We start from the raw sequence: 20,411 nt of genomic DNA, 5'->3' as shown, positions 1-20,411 counted from the left end.
ACTGTATCATAATAATAAAGTCTTAAGTAACACACATCATATATGATAATAATAGCATTTTAACGAATCAAGTTTTGGCTCTTCACGGCACAGCAACCCAAGTAGGTTATTTAGAACCGAGGCAATTGGAGTAAATTACCTTGCTCAGGGACACACTATGGTGGTACAAAGCTCACGAGGAAATTTATCTATCTATCTATTTATCTATCCATCTATCTATCTGTCTGTCTGTCTGTCTATCTATCTATCTAATAAATAAATAAATAAATAAATAAATAAATAAATAAATAAATAAATTTAACAGAAAATATAGAAAGAATTAAATTATAGGAATTTGAAATCCCACACTTTGATTATAAAGATAGTCATATAAATTGGAGAGAATTTCGAAGAAAAGTATGTAGATGATATGAAATAAGAAAACTTGCATAGCTGTCTCAGAATCAAATCTTAGACAATGTGAAGTCACATTTTGAAAGTATGGAGAAAATATTATATAACTATATTTTTTGCTGATAATGCAAAACAGAAAACGTTTCGAATAATATTAAAACAAACATGAATAGCATCTTTATTTTACCTCCAAGGCGTATATAAACTTAAAATAGAAGAACAATTTGCAAAGCAGCGCTATAGTGTGGCAAAGGAAATCGGGTGAACAACACGCTTTTTAAATTTATTTTATTCTGGTTTAAAAGATTTACACTGAAAGTTTTCAACGAAGATAAGGTGCGTTCACATTTTGTTATAATGAAGTTTAACAACATGGGAAGAATTTCTTTGATATTTCTTTAAATTATTTATTAATTAATTTTGTAATTTTTATTTTATTTATCATTCAATATTTGTAAGATACATATTGCAAAAGGTTGAAAATGTTTTCTGACGCAATATTATTATTATTATTATTATTATTATTAAATAATAATAAAAATAATATCAATAATAATAATAATTATTATTATCATTTAATAATAATAATAATAACAACAACAACAACAACAATAATAATAATAATAATAATAATAATAATAATAATAATAATAGGAGGAACATTTTTATTCCAATGCTGCATCTTAAAATTCATTGTCAAAACTTATTAATTGTTCTCAGATAATTTTATTTATTACCATTGCTACATAATTTTTATGTCAAGAAACATGAAAGTATAGGACTAAAAACAATGATATATTTAACAGAGGACTAAAGTTGCTGTTTGTCAATTTTTTTCTTTAAAGACTAAGTAGATAACCAATCATCATTAACGCAATTAACATAAAATAAAATGTCTTTTACGGCTATAAAAAGTAAAATAATGAAGAATAAAATAATCTGAATATTATGATCAAAGGAAGATTTAACAATACCGGTAATTTCTTTGTATATTGTATTGTGAATTAAGAATTAAAAAATATGAACATACCTATCGGCTACCAGATACATAAATAAGCAAATAGTGTTTGTGTACTTGATTAAAATATGTGAATAATTATGAAATAAAAAGTGTATGAGTGTGTTTGTGTGTGTGTGTTTGTATCAGAGTGTGTGTGTGTGTGTGTGTGTGTGTGTGTGTTTGTGTGTGTGTATGTGTGTGGGGGGCTCTACCACTGTCTATATTCTCGATGTCATTTACGTTTATAGTGCGAACACAAAATGTTGAACATTTTAGTTCACTTAGTTATTTATTCACTCCTTTAATTTCTGGTGTGTTTAAAAGCAACAACTCCAAGAAATATAAAAATAGACAATACTTATGAAGGTGATACCTATCAGCAGTCAGCAAATACTGGACAAACATAAAAGACGACAATATAGGTCAACAATTTAAGAAGAAATATCAAGACAATAATGACAAAGCATTTCTAATCACTATTAAATTTTATTAAAACATTTTACTTAACCGTGTTCAAGAAAACCCACAGAAATTTGACAGCAAACTTAATACTAAATGACCGCATCATATGTTTTTAAAATTATTTATCTGTAGAATGGATTCTATTTAAACATATGATGATCGCCATCTTGCTATGTATATTAGCAGTCGTTGAGGCCACACAACGAAGCAGAGCACCGACTGACATTTTAGGTTTAGTTTAAATGCTCCTGATCACGACATAACGCTATCCGAGAACCCGTCTAACCTTTATGTTCAAATCGGGAAATAATCAGTCCGTTGTCTTATGTTTTGTATCTGGCTGCTATCTTAGACAACTTCCGCCATTCTCGGTCTATGTTTCGATAGTTCCTATATTTTTAAATCGATTCAACCGATATATACCATCTTTCTGCAACTAAAAACCATATTCTGATGCAAACGTTTGATTACAACGACTTCGTATCACACGATTAACAAACTCAACTAAATGGAGAGTGCATGTTTACGTATATTAGCATGCAAACATGCATTAAAATTGTTTCTGTGCCACTTAAGTTACACGCTTCTTGTGTGATAAAACAATTTTCTTCATGCATATTAAACAGTTTGGACATCAAATGTGGACTTAACATTTATCTGAGATTACGTGTGTTTTGTACTTTAAGACAGCTTGCAAGAACCACATTAGAAACCGTCAATGTTAGAATGCTGACTTTACTGAGCTTTTTCCAGCTATATACTTCAAAAAGCCTTTTTGATACAAGTTTACATCGGGATTCAGATTACTTCCCATAATGTTCACTGAAAACGTTCTGATCTGATGTAATTTTATTTGTCTTTTTCTTCTCTCTTTTTTTCCTGATCAGATATATAAAAGATTTGAAATATGCGTAATAGAATCAAGCGATGGGAGATGCAACGAAAACGTCACAAGCAACATTTGTAGGGAGTAGGCAACTAATTCCTGTAATTCTTTCGTGTTTATTCTTAATCATGTCTGTCCACTTGTATGTACTGCGTGTATCCGTGGCTATGAATAACAATAGAATCGCTTGGAAATAAATACAATTTGGCTTTATTAGTAAGAATAATGCCACATCACTTGACGGGAAAATGTAGACAAAGACAGTTTCTAGCAGTAACTACGTTTAACTATATGATAAAGTATTACTTTGATTGAAATACACGCAGAGTGATAAGTGTGTAGTAGTCATCGGCCACTTAATGATGCAGAAATGTTAATTGCTTAATTTATCAGCTATCGCGCATGTTAACATCACGCCAAGTTCCCACGGATTAACAATTTCTAGCATACCTGGATGCACCTGGATAGCACAAACTGTAAATAACGACCGCCCCTCGATTTGCTAACTTTTTAACGAAGCACAGAACATTTACTGCTCTTTTCAATGGGCGTGGAGAGTTAAACGACTCCTCCTTTCCAATAACTTATTATCATAATAAAGACTTGTCTCTAAATCTCACACTGAGGCATCGGAAATTGTTTTAGAGGAAACGTGAACGGTGTAGTCCTACCTCAAATTTATTTCGTTATTATATATATATATATATATATATATATATATATATATATATATATATATATATATATATATATATATATATATATATAATTTCATTCAATTTTTTAAAATAAGTTTTCTTTCCGCTAGAATTCTAGACAGACAATTGTTATTAACCTAGTAATGTGAGGAAACAAATGAAACGTTATTATAAAAAAGCAAACATGAGATAAGAAAAATATTATCTAACATATTCATGTATTGCTCCAGATTCTAAACAAATTTCAAAAGAGGAAAACACAGTGGACATCGGAACATATTGGATCTAAATGTATAATATCGCCACCAGTTACCAAATTTACCTTGACTTTTAGCCCTATGCTATTTGGGGGAAAACTATGTATAATAAATACATCATAACACACAAATGTATCTACTGACACAAAATATTTATTTATTGTTTCTGTATTTTTCTGATTCATATATTTTTTAATGATACACCAATGCTTACGCAGCAGCATATTCCAAGTGCCAGGCCGAAAACCGTTTCAGAAAGACTTCAACATATCATGAACAAAACCGCTTTAAGAATGCTATCGGTTTCTGGTATATCAATAAACAGTTTCTGGTGCAAAAGTCAGCGAGCACAACTTAGCCTTCGCTTTGCTCAGACTTCATAATAATTAAGCGTACGTTGTTTTGGATTCTTGGATATTTCTAACAAACTGACTATGCTTGTCTTCTACACACCATACACAATAAGCTAGTCAAAATATTGGGATACGGTGAATTTCCAGCATTTATTGAGCAGAAAAAAAACAACATAAACTGCACCGAAACGCTCGCTCCACTTGAGTAAGATCTAAGGCACTCGATGAGAACGGAGTTTTTCAATGAACTGGATTAAGTTACAAATTGACAGTGAGGAGGGACACTCAGTTTTCACATATCTGTAGCTGAATTGTGCCAGAGTTTTCTCGAGTGCACTGGGTTGACAGATTTGCAATAGACCTACCCGATTCTTAAGGCAGGCGGAACAGATGATTTAATTCATCTTAAGTTTCTGGCAACTGTTATGACAATCAGCGGATTATTTACTAATATGCCAAACAAAATGCACGAGTCGATTTTATCTTACCATTGTCATCTTTCGTCAATGGAATCACACTGACATATGTATGTATGTATGTATGTATGTATGTATGTATGTATGTATGTATGTATGTATGTATGTATGTATGTATGCATCCATGCATGCATCATGGAGAAAGGGAGAGGAGGGTGGGAGGAGGTGAGCGAGTTCAAGTTTAAAGAATATCTCAGTTAGTATCCATTGTTTTATGTTTTAATAACAATTTACCATAATAAGCCAATGTTGCAAAAAAAGCACATTACCTATTTAACAATGAAGCTAATTTTAGTTACGGTAAATATGATGATGGTTAAGATGACAACAAGTACAACAACAACAATAACAACAACAACAACAACAACAATAACAACAACAACAATAACAACAACAACAACAACAATAATAATAATAATAAAGAAGGATGATGATTAACTGGTATGGAAATATTTGCTTTGCTGTTTAATTAATTTCAAAGTTCTTGTTCTCTTTAAAATAAAATATCGTGTTAAATAAAAGTGTTAGATCTTCTCTTTACAAAATCAGACGACTGCACCCTCTAGCAATAAACATCGAATACACTTTGATTTTATGCGATGAATTTATATGCACTAATCAACTATATTAAGTTTTCTAACATTCATAAATTGTAGTGGCAATATCTGCCTCCATTTGACGATTTTGCGTTTAAGCCCTAACTTAATTTCTCCGTAGATGACTTTTTCTTGAGTAGCTGAAATTTACACCGAGTTCGTCTTTATGGTTTTTGAATAACAATCCGCAGCAATTATTTGGAAAATGAAGTTTGTTTCCGATTAATTTATTGGATTTCCTCCTCCTAAAAGAGATAGTGCCGTACTAGATTCAGCTAGAGTCATTATCGACCTATCAGTACCCATTCCAACACGCAAACAAGCCGGGAAGCAGTCGTAGAAACAATTAATACCAATAGAATTTAATCCTTTTCACTCCATGTCCTGCCGAGTTAATACCAGGGAGCATTTGTTTTAGCAATTAGGAGCTGATTGAGGCTTCAGGCAAGGGAAACATCCTTTTGAAAGACTTCATGGTAGCAAGTGCAGTTCGTCCTTCGTGGGGAAGAATCAAGACAATTACGAAGCAAGTTCATTTTTAAATCCATTTCAATGTCTTATGGGGAATTAACATTTTTATATTGAAACCTACATGTAAGTTCCGATAATTTGAGTACAATAACAATAAATCATGGACAAGAATTATTTACCATATCGACTACATTTATGCTCCCAGCATATAAACTTCTTTGAAATCAAAACATTTCTGGTCAAACTTTGTACATACACGAACAGAAGTAAAAAAAAAAACTACCCACCCCCCCACCGAAAAAAAACAACAAAGAAAACACACACCCCAAACACAAAACCCTACCGCGTAACTACTAATTCTTGCTCATGACGGCAGGTGCAATAGAACAAAGGATACAATTTATCTAGCTATCATATAATCTATCTAGTATGGTTCATGATGTTGTCATGTAGAAGGCAATATGTACGTATGTATGTATGTATGTATGTATGTATGTATGTATGACTGACTGACTGACTGAAAATTCCAAACAAATGTAAATATAAAGCACCATAAAATAAACACAAAACGCAAGGATGTTACAATTCTGTATGAGGTTAAAAAATTTAAATATAAAGGAAAAACAAAAATCTTTCATATTTAAAGGGAGATTTAATGGAAAGGAAAAATAGTAAACATATATCCATAGCCAAATATACTGGGGATGGGGTCTGTACAGGAGCTTTTTAAATTTTATCTTTATATAAATTTCACCTCATTACAATCATTGATGTAAAGAAATCTTAAATTTGTATGTACGGCCAGTCTTGCATCAAGGTTGTTGCTTTCATGTCTAACCATAGTACTGAATGAAGTACATTCAGAGACATTTGATTGGTCAGATTTAGCTAGAACTAAATATGCAAATTATAATACCGGTCAATTTTAAATTTGTATTCAGAAACAAAACCCCGAGTACATTCGATACTCCATGCGTTTTATGACTCAGTGGAAAGTACATGGTTTGTATGCGTTGAAATCCTTCTCCTTACTTCCGAGTCTATAGAAACTTCTGGTACCAAAACAGATTGTGTACTACTAATGGTAAACTCGGGAAAGGATGGGTATCAGCTCAACTTCTGTACGTTCTGGTGGCCCTCTCCAACATAAGATCGTCAGAAGACAAGCATCACAAAGGCGGGAAAATCCCGTCATGGAACTGATTTCATAGCTTTCCAATGTCAAAGATCAACTGATTAAACACGCACATGCAGGAAATGGCAAGTGCACGAAGATAGCCGTTTGTAAGGAGCCTCTGCTCATAGAAAATGAACGAAATAATTTATCTTTGATAGCCAATTTCGATTATAACAATCACTTGCATTGTTTACAGTTCAAATACTCAGAGACCATATTTCTAAATCTTTGCTAAAGAAATTCTTCAACGTTCTTTACATTTGTTTATTTCAATGAATCACTTTTGTAAAACAAGGTACATCTAAAATGTCAACATAGCATACAAACAAGCTGACATACGATTAATATAGTCAAACAGCAGCTCGAAACATTATTACTACATAGCGCAAAATAGCTGAAAGTGTTAGTTAAGCGAAAATTATAAGTATACTCTGTTAAATTGAAAGCAGTCGAATTCAAACAAATGATCAGAAGTCCCTGTATAAAATTAATATCTTGGAAAACTTACTACTTTTTTGGGAATACCCAAATCCTTGCAATGCCACTTAAAGTCTTCCCGCCCCTTATGACATTAACGACCCATTAGAAAAAATAATGTCACAAACAAAGATGTAAAACATAAAGGTGTTATAAATATATTGTATAAATTAATTTTCTCATCCTAAATTGACAGAAATATGTCACGGTCCGTGATACACAGAGATATACACGTTATTTTTTCTCCTAGAAATGGACAAGACAATGCTTCCTCCTGACCGCTTCGGCGAGAGAAAATTTTATTTTCTCTTCAACTGTCCAGTAACTAAATAAAATCTCTACCTACGTTGACATGACAAATTGTCCCAGGTACATTTTACAATAATGTTTTGTGTAAACCTAGTCAAGATGTGGTAATACATCATGTCTCGTATGTAAATTTGGCTTAGGATATATACAAAACGATTACTTATAAACACTAAACATTTCATCACCAAGTGACCCTTTCTGATGAAACTAAGGAACACGCCCTTTTTTCGACTTTATTTAATGATAAATAAGACAAGGGAACGAGATTAATCCTTAAAACTCCTTAAATGTATCCATCCTGTAATCTCCTGTACAACATTCCAGTTCATCCTTTTTCAATGTAACGATACCCATCTGGGCAACTAATTTGTCTCTGCGATATACACCATATTGTGGGTAAATACTTTCGTTTTCTACAATATTATTTATTCTTTGTTAAGAGCTTGTATGAGAAACTTTCATGAAGAATAATCAATTAAAAACATATATCCTAATAGATGATGAAAATTGGTTGTTTTCATCTAAAAGCTTATTGGAGTTTATATTAAATCTACGCTATGCAAATTTCGTCGTGTTGATCATAAACATGACATTCTGTGAATATACCTCATGGCATGGCAATAATGTTCTGGATTCATGGTTGCATTTAGATAACAAGAAAATACGAGTGCCTTATTTGAGAACTCGGATCATTCTCTCAACTAGAGGCACACACACACACACACACACACACACACACACTGCAAAACAACAAATCTTGTTTTACAACACCTACCATGTGCTCATGCATTTTCACAACGTTATACTTATCAAAGTGTATAATAATACCATAATTTGTTCAATTTATAAATGTTAACATAGCTACAAATCAGCTTTCTTTAACAAGCAGAGCTAATTCTCTTTGATTTATATGTAAAGAATCAATACAGTTTTATATTACGTGTATTATGCTAACGAAATACAGAACTGAAGTTGGGTTTGGCTACAGTGGAGAAAAGAGAGAATTTTTACTTGTTTTTTTTGTGTGTAGAGGAACGGCAATTTTAACGCATTATTGGCTATATCATGTCTTTTCACAAGACGCGCCCAAGGCAGCTGACCTGCACTGGTCTGTGCGCGTTTCGAACCCGCGACCCTCGGGTTACCAGTCCGACGTACCACCAACTGGGAAGCGAGAGAGAGCGAGAGAGAGATTGTACACAACTGGGTTTTAGAAGTGAGCACATACATGACATGACGTCATAATAGTATCAGACTAAACATCAAGTGTTTTTATTACAGAATAACTTGCTACATTGTCACAATTTCCATTCAACCTATTTAAAATTTGACGAAAGTTAATAATTAACTTTAAAATAGGATGATGATGACGACACATAAATATGTAAATAAATACATAAATAAATAAATAAATAAATAAATAAATAAATAAATGCCAATGCTTTGGTTCTGACACTGTCACAATTTTGTGCAAAAAGCCAAGGTAAACGGTCTGCATCAAAATTTCACAAAACCAAGCAAGTAAAGGAAATTTATTTTTTTTAAGTTGCAAGTTTTCCTGGTTAATTGTTTCTTCTTTTCTTCTGTGATAATGCTAATATTTTGGCACACTCGAAAGCAGTGAAAATATTTTCAGAACATTTGTAACTCGAAATTGAATACATAGAAACCCAATGTATTGTACACATATTACCTGCATTCGCCCTTGAATAAGATTTTATCGCAGAAAAACATATCATATTTTATTTTTTGGACGTGAAACATGAATGGAAATTAAAAGAGACACACGCGACAGTTAACTCACAAATGATATTTCGTAAGAAAAAGCCAATACAATCAGGAAAAATTTCAAATATTAGAAAGTATCAATTGCAAAACGATCATTCTAACTGTATTATCCCCCATCTGAAAATTTTGATTTTTAGCCCCAAAGCGGGCCAGATACATGAATGAGCCAAAAGATGAACTCACCGCTCTTTACCGATGAAGAAAAGATAAAAAATATCTTTTGTCTTATCCGCTACCCGTGGCGATAGAGTTATATACCTGCCCAAACGAACTTGGGTCGGCTGCCTCGGTATGTCCTTGGAAAGGACACTTAACTCCCATTCCCTCGGCACGATATAGCCAATAATGAAGTTTGAAAAAAGTACTCTTCACAGCAAGAGTATCAGCAAAATATATGATTTTGTATTATCACAGAATGCTAGAACACTCTTTTTGTGAACTCAATTTATGGTATGCACAGAAAATAAAAATTATATAATCAAAATACATTTTCAGTTGAGCTGCAGGACTATGTTATCATTACTCACAATATGTATGTATGTATGTATGTATGTATGTATGTATGTATGTATGTATGTAGATATCAGAGGCCATTTTTTTTTGCCTAGTCAGTATACTGTTAAAGTCTTGATATAGTATTAACATGTTTTGAATTTCAAAGAATAACTTCAACCGAAGGTACGGTGTATTATCGTCAAGTAAGCTATTTTTCCATGCAACTGTCACAAAATCATACCTCACATATATATAGTGATAACAGCGTCCAAAACTATATACATTAGCTGTAGTATTTATTGTGATCAGTCGAGCTGTCCATTTGAGTTTCAAATAATGTACTAACTGCACTTGTTCATTGTCGGTATGTCATTGTTATGGCTTTAACGCCATTTTTTAGCACTTGGCGGCCAGTACATTTGGTCAATGTAGAACACAGGAATATGAAAGAACCACCGACCCACGGGAAACTGATAGTAAACTTTGGCACATACGTTAGACGAGTGTGAGACTCGAACCTACGTGGGCAAAGGTGAAATGTCAGATCGGTAATGGCAAGTGCCTTTGACCTCTCTGCCACCCGTGGCTCTTACCGCCGATATGAAAGAAAATACTGGTTCAACAATACAATCCATCAAAATATGCTCCCTTTAAAGTGCTCTCACATACAGAGAAATTCCTAATAAAAAATGTCTTTTTCCATGTTCAACTTTGGATATACGGATATGTACTGTTGATCCGTAAAAAAACCCAGTCACATTTGTACAATAAAAGAAAATCTACTCTTCAGTAAAAACAGCTCTACATAAGAATGCCATTAAAGTATAAACAAAGAACCAAAAGCAACAGAATTTTATAAAGTTAATAATATATCCCATTATGATTATTGTTATCGTAAAAATTCAGATATGGCAAGGAATGTGAAAATGGTCAACTTTTACAGATTGGGAACTGTTCTGAAGTTGGAAAACTATACCAACGTAACTTGATAATCAAAATGTCTTTAGGTTTTAGTGAAATTTGAATTTTTTAACCAATAAAAAATAAAATAGATACACCAGAAACGATACCTTTGATTCTCCCTGCTTTCCTTGCAAACAAGCTTGCACAATTGGCTTGTTGAATAGCATACATCCCGTAAGCAGAAGGCACTGAGTTGTACCTACAGTTTCCCATGTCCCCCACAGTCTGGTAGGCACACGAACTGCTAAATTCCCCGGGGTTATAGCTGTTAAATCCCTGCTTATAGGGATGTTGGTAGGAATAAGGAACAGAGTCTCCGAAATACAACATGTCCATAATCTACAAATGTCCAGATTTAACCACAAGGAGAAAATGGAAGAATATAAATTGGATTTATCAATTCACTTATTACGTTTAGTGTTCATTCCATGTTTTGGATAATATCAAAGGATGCAAATCTTGGACATAATCCCCCAAAGACTATTTGATACACAGATGCTACCCCAAAAGATGAACACTGAACAAATGAAAAAACATAAAGCACTTCACTTCCCGATCAGGACGGCTTTGTAGCCAGTCTGGAATATGATTATATGCTACGAACTGGCTCGAAGTTCAACGATTTATTCTTACTTATGTAGATCACAATCCATGACAAATGCAAGAATGTCAATCTTTCCTTTTACACTTCCAAATCTCCGAATCGACCACGAGCACGGCAAAGAATCAAAATGCTAATCGTGAATCTGACACCCTGGAGCGCTTGATGCGAGCGCGCGATCTGGCCGATAGAGAGAGTTGCATACGAAATAACGATGAGGAACACTTGTTAAAGAATTCCAGCTAATTTTTCATACTGTCATAGCGGACAGTTAAAGTCTTCTGGTAGCTTGGCCCCGATCATAAACACCGACACTTTCACTGAATATAAGCTTATATATTAAGGTTTAGAACGGCAAACCAAAGCACGAATAAAAGGAACAATTTCTCAACATCCAAAGTCAAGAAATAAAGCTGTTAGAATCTACTTCCCTCCTAGTACATAGGAATGTTGACATGATGCTTAAATCTTAGAATCCTTGTCACACACACACACACACACACACACACACACACCTTTGAACAAACAATGATGTAATATATGTATATTCTTAATTCCAAAGAGGAGACATACACTCTCAACAAATGCGTTTTTTTTTCAATGAGTTTTCTTCAGTTTTAGATACAAAAAATTACTACTTCAGTAGCATAAAACAGAAGTGTAAAACAAATGAAATAAGGGGCCCCGAGTGGCCGAGTGGTCTAAAGCGTTCTCCGTTACGGATCACTGCCATCTCACCGCTGTCTGCGCCTGTTCGAGTATCAGATTCAGCCAATGTAGGTATGTGAGAAAGCATGCCAGTAGCTTCTCGTGGGTCGGTGGTTCTTTCCGGGGTTTTCCCGGGTTCTTCCTCCACCATTAATACTGGCCGCCATAAATAGCCTATCGTGTGCTGAAAAATGACTTTAAACCCCACAACAAAAACAACAAATGAAATAAAAACGCAACTGTTAATAATGTGGGATCAATGCCCGAAAGAATTATCGGTTCGCATAAGGGCACAATATGTAAAAAACACTATATTCGAATTTACATTCCATCGCAGGAGAGAGAAAGAGAGAGTTGTTGTTGTTGTTGTTGCAGGGTTTAACGCCATTTTTCAGCACATGATAGGCTATACATGGCGGCCAGTATAACTGGTGGAGGAAGAACCCTGGAAAACCCAGGGAAGAACCACCGACCCACGAGAAGCTACAGGCAGGCTTTCCCACGTACCCACGTACCCACGCTAGCCGAGCCTTGGACTCGAACCCACGCAGACAGAGGTGAGATGGCAGTGATCCGGAACGGTGAGCGCTTTAGACCACTCGGGGCACCCGAGAGAGAGAGAGAGAGAGAGAGAGAGAGAGAGAATTTTATAATCAATTTCTAAGTGTCATATGCTATAAATTATATTTAACGACCCCACCCTCATCCGTATTTATTAGGCCAAATGATGATTTCGTTGGAACTAGAGGGCATCAATTGAAAAGTTCGTACGTATTTAGCATGGACAAAGTATAGAATCGTCGACATCAACAAAACAATCCATCCTTAAGCGGTTACTGCCAAACCTCCCCCAAGTTTCTTTGATGGCTAAGATATCACGAGTTGTTTTGAAGAGTACGCAACATAAGCTGCCACCAATTAGATTTGTCTTCAGTAAATTGACACGTTTCTCAGAAATATCGTGTCACTCCTTCACAAGTTTAATACGATCGTACAAAAAATGTACGTGGATCAAAAGATAGATTTTAAGTTACATGCTACAATGAGTTAGGCGAACAGATATATTTCAAGTTATACACTACACCGAATTAGAGGAACTGATTCTGATTCTAAAGAAACACTATAGTACCTTACAAATGAACGACTGTATACATTTTTCTAGTAACATTCGAGTCCAATGACCAGATCTTCTAAACTGATTTGGATACCGGGTCAGATCAGTTGATGCAATTTGGTCTTATTGTCAAATGCAAACTTTTTAATATGAAACTGCCCTACCTAGTTTATGGAAAACCTTACCACTTGGAACGAAAATACAGAAAGGAACAACACATGAAACAACTAACGATTAAACTGAGACGAATTGGCTCCATCTTCACCATATACGGAATTATACTAACCTCGGGATAAGAACTTGAACATGTGAAGTGTATTTCCAAAAAGTAATGTAACAAAATATACCAGCTAAAAATGCGTTTAAAGCAACAAAAGGTCTATATGTAAAGACTCGAGCATTGCTTACTATACAAAGGGACTCGCCTTTTTAAAGGTTATAAAATGCATTAAGACTATAATAAATATGGCATTTAAGCTTGGTCCAAAAATTACCCCTAGCCTACAACGTTTCTATCTACTCTGTTTCACAAAATTATAAATAATTAAGTTTGAAAATTGTGGTCATACAGTACTGAAATTAATCTTATTCGTAGGCATGTTTTCCGGAGCAATGCATTTTGGGCAAACACCGGAGACGTTTTTTATTTGTCCCTCGGGGTAAATAAGCGTGTTACACTGTCACTTGACTTGTCAACTCTTCAGTTTGAAGGCGAGAATGTCACTGTTTCCCACCCAGAGTCTAAGCAAGGCCGTATTTCACGCCAGAAGACCCATAAACATCGACTGTTTATACCATCAACCTTACGATTTAGAAATGGTTAGGCACACAATTAATTAAATGTATACGTGATAAACGCGCCTTGGGATTTCTCGTGAAGGCATTGTAATTGAATATATATATATATATATATATATATATATATATATATATATATATATATATATATATATATATATATATATATATACATTCACACACGCAAGACGTAAATATACTAGGAAACTGACTTAGTATACATTTAGAATGCCTACGATAACTTTGTTTCTTTTTTCAAATTTGCAACACGAAAACAATGCCAACGAAAATGTAGTTTGAAAGTATTTTTTTAAATGTTCCTCCTTGCACATAATTACAATATATAATAAAACAGCAGGAGATTAATTAACAATATGGAAGTATCATAAAGGCACCAAGTGAGAAAACATTATTAAAGCAATCACACACGCTGTCTCTGTACGCGCATAACATGGTAAGATTACAAGTCATTTACTCTTATTTCAAGATAGGTTTGAATTTTCAAAGCTTTGTATTTTAAATCAGTGTAAGCGAAAAAACTGATCCTAATCGCTTTGCTGAAATTTCAGCAATGCTGACTATAGGCATTATGTGTCTAGACTTCTGTGAATTCATTTCTATTCGATTAAGAAGTGCGACACTTTGATTTATATCAATGTTATTTATCATACGTCTTAACCGATTAATAAATTATATGAAAACAGTTATCTCCTTTCATTATTTTAAAACATTTGGAAACTGTCCCCATCATAATCATCACACATTCGACTTGTCTATTTTGTCCGAAAAGCTCATTATGCTGCACACACACACATACATGCACGCACGCACACGCACACACACACACACACTATGAATTGTGATTTGTACAAACACTTTTCTACGAAATATCGTTTATGTCTGAGAGAGAGAGAGAGAGAGAGAGAGAGAGAGCATTTAGTAATTAATCTGAGTATTTTAAATTTCTTGCCCTGAAATTGAAGGTTTTCACGGTGAAGGACAAAGTGGATATTTAAGATAGCAAGAATTCCCTTATGATTAAATTTAACTTCAATTAAACCGAAAATTGGTGTACGGTTTGCACAGCCGCGCTTTTGAAGTTTGACGGGGTAACTCTTTATTGAAGTTTGATGACAAAATTAACAAATGGATACAGCAATCACATAAAGGACCACAAACAGATGCTGGCAGAGAATAAAGGCTCCGTATTTTAAACCAATTTACACGCCGATGATAAGAATTGCCAAGCACCTCATCAATCTCCGGCAAGTATTATGTGATGTTGTCCCTATGGAACACTTATAACGTTTTAATCTACAAATGTTTTCGTCGGTGCAGAGTTTTCTTCATCGAATATTACTTAATACAGGGAAACACACTAAACTAGACTTAAGTTCAATGTAAATTGTTCGCAGTTATTGTTAGAGCAATAGATCAAACTTTCCCTCTGGTGATGTTAGACAAATGATAAAATGATTTCGATATATTCCGGTCGCTCTGATAATTCATAACAGAGATTGAAACTTGTACCAGGACTATTTCCCACTTGTCAGTGCAAAATTTGTAAAGGGAAGTGGTGGTCTCGCTGAATAATATAATAAATTGAAAATGTAAAATTGTAATTTTATTCCGGAGCCTTCTAGATTACAAGGAATAAATAAATCGCTGTGTCATATGTGAATACAAAAAACAGGTTTGTTAATGGAGACGAAATAACACATAAGAAGTGTAGTCACACAACAAATGAGTAATACAGGAGTGCCTTGCACTGAAATATTTGCCAATATATTTTACTTGCGCATTGTTTAAATATATCATTTAGAAACACATGTTTCAGAGGGTGGGGGTAGGGTTCAGTAGAACGAAGCAGGAACGTAACCACTGAAATTAAAAGTATCTATTAACTGTCATACAGTGGAACACTCCTTAAATCCATTTTGAACAGTCAAGTAATAACTCCCTATAGGAGGGCAGATGGGCACTTGTTACGGTGCGTTGCTTTGTAACTTAACTTCCTCTTTACAAATATAAAAAACCCGAACAATATTAGTGTCAATTATTCAAATATTTCTTATTTCAAACAAAAATTTCATAGCGGTATGACTCTTTTCAGTGGAGGAAGAGCGATGTAAAAATTTTGAAGAAAAGTCTATTCACCTCAATTAGGCAGACGACATGACTCAGAGCGCAATGAAGACTGGTAACAAATCTTCCAATAAAATTGTGGATTTCTGTATTAGAGTTTGATAAACCGCGGTATCAGTCCAGTGAGCTGCAAAATTACATTATTTAATGTCGAGGCGAGATCAGGCCGATGCTGAAACTTTTATGACCTCCAGCCACCGCGAATGTCTGTAGCGAATATTAGATTGCATTTCATCAAAACAAAAGGAACGAGGAGAAAATACAATAATTGAATGGATCGCTGTTGCACAGTGATCTAATATGGATGGTCTCTCCCTCCCCCCAGTACAAATAAGTTTAAAACTGAGTGGTTTAATAATTTATTAATACGATCAGCATTTGATGTTAAAACACCCGTCTTCTTTGTAGACCTACGGACTCGTAATCCAAGAGTCGCGGGGTCGATACCCGCATATGCCAGTCTGGGTAGGCTGCTACCGTGCATCCCTGGAAAAGGCAGTTACCGTCCAAGCGGCACAATATAGCCTATTATGTGTCAAAAGTACCGTTAAAACTAACACTAAAAAGCAAACTTTTCTTTGTAACCAACGTAGCTGTCAAACACGTGCGTTAGTAGTCATCCATATAATGCTCGTGTAATATACTGTATAGAACATTCTAATGTTTTTCCTCGAGTGGACGCATTTTTAATGCGCAGTTAACTTGTAATTACTGGGTGTGTTCGACTTTTTTTTATTATTTTGTTGGGTTTTAACGACACATTTAGTACATCATGTGTAATATCATGCTGACGATATGGGAGTTAAGTGCCTTGTTTTTTTTTATCCTTGTAGTTTCTCATTATCATATCAGACTACTACAATCTCCAAGTATCCAAGCCAGGTTGATATATCTTACCAATGAGGGAATACCGGTCATGGTTCCGATACAGATTACCATGAAAAACACCATCACGTGTCCACTGAACACGAATGTCCAGATGTCCTGAAGACACGTTCTGAAAGGTACTGATGTACATCAATTTACATACATAGGCGAATGCTAGTGTACAAGAAAATGAAATAAAGAAAAATCAATTCACCCGCAAAACAAACAAACAAAACAAAAACAATTTCATGGGACGGATGCATGGCAGGATGAAGCGGTGGGGAGGGGATGCATGTGTGCCCAGGGCCCCCGTAGTTATTGGGGACCCACTGGTTGCCGTTGATAAAATTACATGTGTTTAAATAAACCCTATATCGGTTTAAACCGTGTAATGCTTAGCTAAATATAGCTATAATAATAATAATAATACACATAGCAAAGACAGTTTATCGACTGCTTTCAGTGTGCATTTATAGATGTATAAGCTCCCCATCCAACATAAGTGCCCCCTACCCCTATGTCTTAATCTGGGCAATGGACGGATGGTCAAGGATAACTCTGTATTCTCGTATTTGTGGCGGGAAAAGGAAAAATATCTAAAAAAAAAATGTTACAAAAGTTATTTTCTGGACAAACATAAAACAAGTTAAATAGGGTCATCACCATACTTGTGTACAAAATCATGTCAACTCGGATAGTGAAATGTAGGTTTATATATGCCACGCTGCATTAGCGAAACATTAGATCGTGATATAAAATACTTGTTTTGATAACAAATGTCTGAAAATTAAAAGGACGAAGATCATAATATCCATTGCATTCATATCGTGAAAGAAATCCTTTCCATAATTGGTATATTCACCTCTTAACATAGCGGTCTAACTTGCTCGTTAAAAGTTATTTTTATAATAAATATATAAACATGCTTGAATACACAACAGTAAAACCTTTAAACTATAAATATGCATATGAATGGAACAATTTTACGGACCGTGGAATAATAACACGTAACGCATCACAAAATAAGCAGCCAATCAAAAGAGGGGCGTGTAAACCCCTCCTCTGCCCCGCCCCTAAACCTGCCCTCCAAACAAACAAGTGGAATGAGCTGGTGCGTCCGTTGAATCGATGAAGTACTACTTCCCCTAACGTTACTTCGCTTATGTGCAGACAAGCGAGAGCAATATAATACCGACTTACGGTAACCAACAATGATCCTGTATTGTCAATAAAGGGTGTAGGATTTAATTTTTTCATTTTTCAGTACTACAAACACAAACACATACACACACACAATAAAAAATTTAGCAATAATGAAATAGGAAAACTAAACGGTGATTTACAGAATGCATAACTTTTTCGTTAAGCGTGTATATATATATATATATATATATATATATATATATATATATATATATATATATATATATATATATATATATATATATATATATATATATTGTGTGTGTGTGTGTACGTGTTTGCACGTATTTTCCTCTTATCCGTGTTTGTAAACTTGATTCACATTGGTTTATTGTTTGAAGATGTAAACACTTGAGTAAATTCTGAGCATTTCCATATAACAAAGAAAAACCTTTCTTAGGCTTAAATCTGAACTTTTACACAACATCTTCCTTACGAAAAGAGGAACCACAACTGTGACAAATCCTGGGTTACTGCAATGGACTAAATTACAGTTAAGGGAAACGCATCAATACAATCCTTACAAACAAGCAATTGGTCCAGAAAGCCAATGATGGAGAATTTAAAAGACCCTTTTTAAAAAAAAATAATATCGCACTAAAAGCGATTCCTGTGATCTGCTCAGGGTCTGTGCAGGAGTATCTGACGATACTTTGTTCACATTAAGGTGGGCGATATACACAAGTCGATCACCTTATATGTAAATTGACACTACTATCTTGTAAGCACTGGCAACATAGGGTTACAACTAACAGGTAAATATTACGCTGTAGCAGCAAAAATATTGAACTGCTTCAATAATAATAATAATAATAATAATAATAATAATAATAATAATAATTTAAAGCTGCGGCTCATGTGAAGTGTGTTGGAGAGAGAGAGAGAGAGAGAGAGCGCTTAAACCGTGAAGATGTGTATATTTTTTTATGACCTCATCCACATGCCTTTATTTACGGTTTGCCAGGTAAATTGCCATATACTCGTTTTTTTCTCAAGACATTAGCAGTATTAACTGTTTTGGCTGCGCATGTGGGCGGAGTTGAATCAATATTTGTTTGATTGACGTGATATTTCTCCGCCCTGATGGAAACTGGAACTAAATGCAACAATGGACTAGCGCTTAATTCATATTTCAAAGAATGACAGGAATACTGACTTCAGGGACGGAGTGGTTTCAATACAAACCAGATCTGAAACAAACTGATATAGGGATCGTAAAGTAATAATGTTTCACACACACACACACACACACACACACACACACACACACACTATGAAACCTACCTTCAATATCTTCTATCTGCTGAAATCAGTGTTCAGTCTAATATGACAAAGGTATTTATAGACAAGCTGAGATTCAATGCTATGGAAGGTGGAAACAATTAATTATGACAAATCCAAATATTGTTGCATTTTTTAGACATCTTATTCACTTTTTATTTCCGCAAATATGACATATCAAAATGCTATCACAATATGTCCAAACATTACACCATATCCATTCAGTCTTAAACGTCTTATGCATGAATTTAGTTAAGAAAGCAACGTGTGATAGTGGGTTAAACGTCCGGAGAGGAGCACCAATGTCTTTGGAGAGGCTATGGCGTTGATGAATGTATAAGCGTGAAATCATTGGTTAAATCTAACAGAGTTGTGTCCCATACCTTGAATAAACCGTTGCCAAAGATTGTGACTGAAACAAAATCAAATAGCAACGAAACTGCGCAAAATGTCATAGCTTTACTGTCAGAAACTTCCTAATATTTAAGCTTTCGTGACTAAAGTCAGATAATCATTGAATTAAATTAAAACAACTTTTCAATTAATTTATTAAAAAACTTTTTCCACCAGAATCTGAGCGAAATCTATCTTCCACTCATGCAGACACAATGTTTCAAAGATTCAGAGCTGAAACTTCCACCTATCTTCCCATCAAGAAGCGGAGGGATGTGAAATGTGTCGAAGATCACATTAAATTGTTTTAAGTTTATGCTATTGTTGGTTGCCTGGTAACGGTAGTTTACAGCTAGATAACAGTTTTCTGATTTAAAAGATAAACCTGCAAACTGATTTATGTATAAATTTTAAGTGATAAATCGCACAACCAGCTGCTGTCGTCAACTCTGCCTAGTTTAAAATATTTTGCCGAAATCTCATGTTACACTGCTCTCCTG

The 20,411-nt window shown here is 34.5% G+C and overlaps 1 protein-coding gene across 6 annotated transcripts in view; it reads right to left on the bottom strand.

Annotated features, from left to right (window-relative positions):
* Nucleotides 1-20,411, bottom strand: part of LOC149806207 (uncharacterized) — a 145,140-nt gene that overhangs the window by 62,641 nt on the left and 62,088 nt on the right. The window contains exon 1 of one of the 6 annotated variants that reach the window (XM_089951146.1): nucleotides 10,909-11,524. The exons of 2 other annotated variants lie outside the window; for them this stretch is intronic. In XM_089951146.1, the coding sequence (XP_089807272.1) occupies nucleotides 10,909-11,137 (229 nt within the window). In that variant the 5' untranslated portion in view covers nucleotides 11,138-11,524. Of the gene's footprint in view, nucleotides 1-10,908; nucleotides 11,525-20,411 lie in introns of those variants that run through there. 3 more of the 6 variants (XM_089951147.1, XM_089951144.1, XM_089951140.1) reach the window with 3 other exon arrangements.

This window comes from Sinohyriopsis cumingii, chromosome 2 (assembly GCF_028554795.1).
Source record: "Sinohyriopsis cumingii isolate HCF-2022 chromosome 2, ASM2855479v2, whole genome shotgun sequence".
Taxonomy (NCBI): Eukaryota; Metazoa; Mollusca; class Bivalvia; order Unionida; family Unionidae; genus Sinohyriopsis; species Sinohyriopsis cumingii.
The sequence above is the reverse complement of the archived record's forward strand: the minus strand, read 5'-3'. Positions and strand labels throughout refer to the sequence as shown.